Raw genomic sequence first — 3,984 nt, forward strand, 5'->3', positions numbered from 1 at the left:
AAGTGTCACAAAGCCGGCGCCCCCGAGCAGGGAGGCCAAGCGTTCGGCCAGGGGGGCGAGAGGGCTCCGGGCGCTGCAGGCCCGCGCGCCGCCCCGTCCCGTCGTTATGTAACCGGCGGCGGAAGAGCCGCCGCGGCGTCCGGCGCGGCTCTCCGGAAGTCACGCCCCTTTCCCTTTTACGGGAAGCCCTCCCCCCCCTCCACGCTTGCGTCAGAGCGGCCCTAAGGCGGCGGCCGGTTTCAGCCTGCCCCACTCCTGACTTCCGCCTGCCTCGAGTCGGGAGTCGCGGCCTTCCTAGGCGCTCGACCCCTCAGCCTGCGGCGTCCGACCGTCATGTTTGGCCTGCGGAGAAACGCGGTGATCGGCCTGAACCTGTACTGCGGCGGCGCCAGCCTCGGCGCGGGCGGCGGCTCTCCGGCGGGGGCGCGCCTGACGGCCGAGGAGGCCAAGGCCCGGCGCGAGGGGGGAGGGGAGGCCGCCCTGCTGCCCGGCGCGCGGGTGGTCGCGCGGCCGCCGCCCGTGGGCGCCGAGGACCCCGACGTCACCGCGTCGGCCGAGAGGCGGCGGCTGCGCTCGCCGGGCCTCCTCGCCGTGCCGCCCGACGAGATGGCCGCGCCGGCCGCCGCCGCCGCCATCATGTCCCCCGAGGAGGAGCTGGACGGCTACGAGCCCGAGGCGCTCGGCAAGCGCCCGGCCGTGCTGCCCCTGCTGGAGCGCGTGAGCGAGGCGGCCAAGAGCCCGGGCGCCGACGGCTCGCTGCCCTCCACGCCGCCGCCGCCGGCCGAGGAGGACGGGGACGAGCTGTACCGCCAGTCGCTGGAGATCATCTCGCGCTACCTGCGGGAGCAGGCGGCCGGCGCCAAGGACACGAAGCCGCTGGGCGCGGCGGGCGCGGCGGGCCGGAGGGCGCTGGAGACCCTGCGGCGCGTGGGCGACGGCGTGCAGCGCAACCACGAGACGGCCTTCCAGGGTAAGCGGCGCCCGGGGCGGCGGGGCGGGCGGGCGGGCGGGCCGGGGCGGCGGGGCGGCGGGCGGGCGGGCCGGCCGGCCGTGCGGGAAGCGCGAGCCTGGCGCGGCGACCCGGGTCCTGGCCGTGAGTCATTGTTTCCGCCCGTCTGGCAGTTAGTTGGGTTCAAAAGCCGGAAAGGGTGGGATGTCAGTGGCGGCCCGCGGGGTCCGCCTGAAGGCCCCTCGGCGCGCGGGTGGGCACCGGGGGTCGTGCCCCGCTGCAGACAAAAGGGAAACACAAACAAACAAAGGCCATGAGGCTGCATGCCGCTGCTGCTTCTTCTCAGGCATGCTTCGGAAGCTGGACATTAAAAACGAAGACGACGTGAAATCTTTCTCCCGAGTGATGGTCCACGTCTTCAAAGATGGCGTGACAAACTGGGGCAGGATTGTGACTCTTATTTCCTTCGGCGCCTATGTGGCCAAGCACTTGAAGAGCATAAACCAGGAGAGCTGCATCGAGCCGTTAGCAGAAAGCATCACAGACGTTCTTGTAAGGACAAAACGGGACTGGCTTGTCAAACAAAGAGGCTGGGTAAGTGTGCCTTGTGCTGCTCTACAGGGGCCGTGGAGGAGAAATGGGGTGCAGGATTCTGTGAAGGTGGGCGCAACTAAAGGTTGTTACACCCCCACCCCCGCTCCAGATCTAATTTATGTATCTCTGGTTGCTCGATGTTGGACGTTGTAAGTGATAGGTCCAGAGAGAGAGTGATAGGACGGTCTTGAATTGTACCAAAAGGTCTTGTATTCTGTAGGTTGTTCTTCTAATTCAGTTGGATAATCTTCAGAGCAGTGGATTCAAACCGTGAAGAAGTAAGAGTCACCTGTGATGACTGAATTTCATTCCCAGTGGGCCCCTCATTTTAATCAAACGGAGATGGGGTAGAGCCCGAATTTCAGAAGTTTAATACCCAAAGAGCTCTAGGTGTGAGGTGTACTCGACCTCATTAGGAAATACTGACCCACGGGAGAATGCTACAGAGGCATCTGAAGAGTGTGCTTAGAATTTCTTTCTGTCTTGTGCCGTGTTATGGGGGCCCTCAAAATTCTTTTGTTCGGATTGCAGCGCAATTGCTGTTAGTTTAACTGTTGAGTGGTTACTCACTGAAAAGAACTCCAGAAATGTCTCTTGTATCCCTGGACTATATAATTGGTTCACCATGGTTTTGGGGGATATTTTAATTCACCCTTTCTCTATATTTAGTGTTACAACGGCAGAAACCCATACTTGAAAATGTACTTTTCTTTTTTGTTTTCTAGGATGGGTTTGTGGAGTTCTTCCACGTACAGGACCTAGAAGGCGGCATCAGAAATGTGCTGCTGGCTTTTGCAGGTGTTGCTGGAGTAGGGGCTGGTCTGGCTTATCTCATAAGATAGCCTTGTGAGTGCAGTAGGTGACTCTTAACTCCAGCCACCAAACTACATGCTTCTGTGACAACAAATGTATTTATGAAGTTGGACTTGAAGCTGCCCCGGCTTTAACAATCCAGGAGCTCCACTCTAGCATCATAGCCAGAAAGAAGGCAGGTGGCTAACAAGAATAAATACATGGGAAGGTGCTCCCTCTGGAAGAGTACTGTCTGAAAGAAGCAGTTTTCACTCAGCAGACTTTGGAGGCCATGGAGGAGGACTGTAGATTGAACGGAAGTGGGTAGATGGACAGACTTGATTCCCTATCTAGAAGAGTGGCCAGTCAGGCTAGTCATAGAGCTCAATAAATGTGCAGGATCCACCACTCTCCTGTAGTGTTGAAAGAGAAGCACTAACAATGGCGGTGACCCATGTGAAATGGATTTAAGCTACAAGTGACCAGCTGTGACTAGAAGCCACAGCACTATAGGCGGATGCGAAGGGAGCCGCTCGCCGGTGAGCTTCCCCGGGTGCAGGCCTGGATAGCCCAAGTGCTCAGGACACGGAGGCCTGTCTGCTCCAGCTTGGTTTGGATGACTTAAGTTTATCAGCCTAGTTACGGCCAAAAGTACTTGACTCAAGGTTCGCTAATTAGTTACAAGACTGAGAAGCCTCAATTTTTAAGAAAAACAACTTATAAAAAAATGTATTTGTCTGTAAAAATTGTATATATTTTTACAGAAAGTCTATTTGAATATAAAAGAGGGAAGTCTTGGATTTAGTTTTTCCACACCCTTTTGAAATTTGCAACTTCTCTAGTTAGAAATCTATTTCTTAGAGCTTTTTAAAACTTCGTCATAATCAGTTCTAGAGTGTATCCAGAACCAGTTGTGTGTGTGGACTGGTTGTAGTGGAACAAATCAGATTCAGAACTATGCAGGCTTCATTTTCCAGTCTGATTTTGTATCACAGATAGAGGTAAGACATTTGATGTGCTGAAATTGTAAAGTGGTTTGGGAACACAGGCTAGACTCATAACCATGGTGCTATTCACAGGATTTACTTGTTTAACACAAGTTTAAGCCTGGTGGTGTCAATAAAACAAGTATGTATTTCTTTTCTACTAATGATTGCCAAGCTTTGTTTTGAATTTCTGTATTGGTCTGTCCGATGCCCCACCTGTTGTAGAGTTAACCTTTACTTCCTTTCCTTTCTTCACATACTGGCTTGTTATGCTCTCCCTGGCCCTCTACAGATACAATGGAAGTCTACATTGTCTCCCTGAACCCCCACCCTCCTCACCCCCCAACTAGGAACCTAAGTGATCTCCCCCTCCTGTCAGTCAGCAGAACTTTGTTTCCTTAGTGTAGTATACTTCCTCTGAGCCCTGTGACCAGCAGTGACAGGTGTGGGGGTGAAACTCCCTTCTCTTGGCAACTTCACTGTTTCTTGTATTGTCGAGAAAAGCGTCCCAAGTCGTAGCTTTAGCTACGGTTTGCTCCCGGTGTGAATCTGCTCACTGAAATTTAGAGAAAGGTGGTTCTGTTAAGCCTCAGTTACCTAGAAGCCACTGCTAAGCTGAAGGTGTTTGTTTGAGCTAGGGTCATTGGGAAGCTTCAGCCGCAG

The 3,984-nt window shown here is 54.9% G+C and overlaps 1 protein-coding gene across 2 annotated transcripts; it reads left to right on the plus strand.

Moving 5' to 3' along the window:
• Positions 1 to 274: 274 nt before the first annotated feature.
• Positions 275 to 3,481, plus strand: Mcl1 (MCL1 apoptosis regulator, BCL2 family member). Of its 2 annotated transcripts, XM_036191177.1 has the most exons (3): positions 275 to 970; positions 1,296 to 1,543; positions 2,269 to 3,481. In XM_036191177.1, exons 1-3 carry the CDS (start codon positions 334 to 336, stop codon positions 2,383 to 2,385), a joined length of 1,002 nt encoding a protein of 333 aa, XP_036047070.1. In that variant the 5' UTR covers positions 275 to 333; the 3' UTR covers positions 2,386 to 3,481. The 2 variants fall into 2 exon arrangements, with proteins under 2 accessions (XP_036047070.1, XP_036047071.1); XM_036191178.1 differs by lacking the exon at positions 1,296 to 1,543.
• The last annotated feature ends 503 nt before the right edge of the window (positions 3,482 to 3,984 follow it).

Source organism: Onychomys torridus, chromosome 6 (assembly GCF_903995425.1).
Source record: "Onychomys torridus chromosome 6, mOncTor1.1, whole genome shotgun sequence".
Classification (NCBI taxonomy): domain Eukaryota; kingdom Metazoa; phylum Chordata; class Mammalia; order Rodentia; family Cricetidae; genus Onychomys; species Onychomys torridus.

Excerpts from the sequence above, each read along its gene's own strand:
- Mcl1 (XM_036191177.1), top strand. The coding sequence starts at position 334 with ATGTTTGGCCTGCGGAGAAACGCGGTGATCGGCCTGAACCTGTACTGC. Across the intron at positions 971-1,295 it reads CCACGAGACGGCCTTCCAGG|GCATGCTTCGGAAGCTGGAC; the intron begins GTAAGCGGCGCC and ends GCTTCTTCTCAG. Across the intron at positions 1,544-2,268 it reads TTGTCAAACAAAGAGGCTGG|GATGGGTTTGTGGAGTTCTT; the intron begins GTAAGTGTGCCT and ends TTTGTTTTCTAG.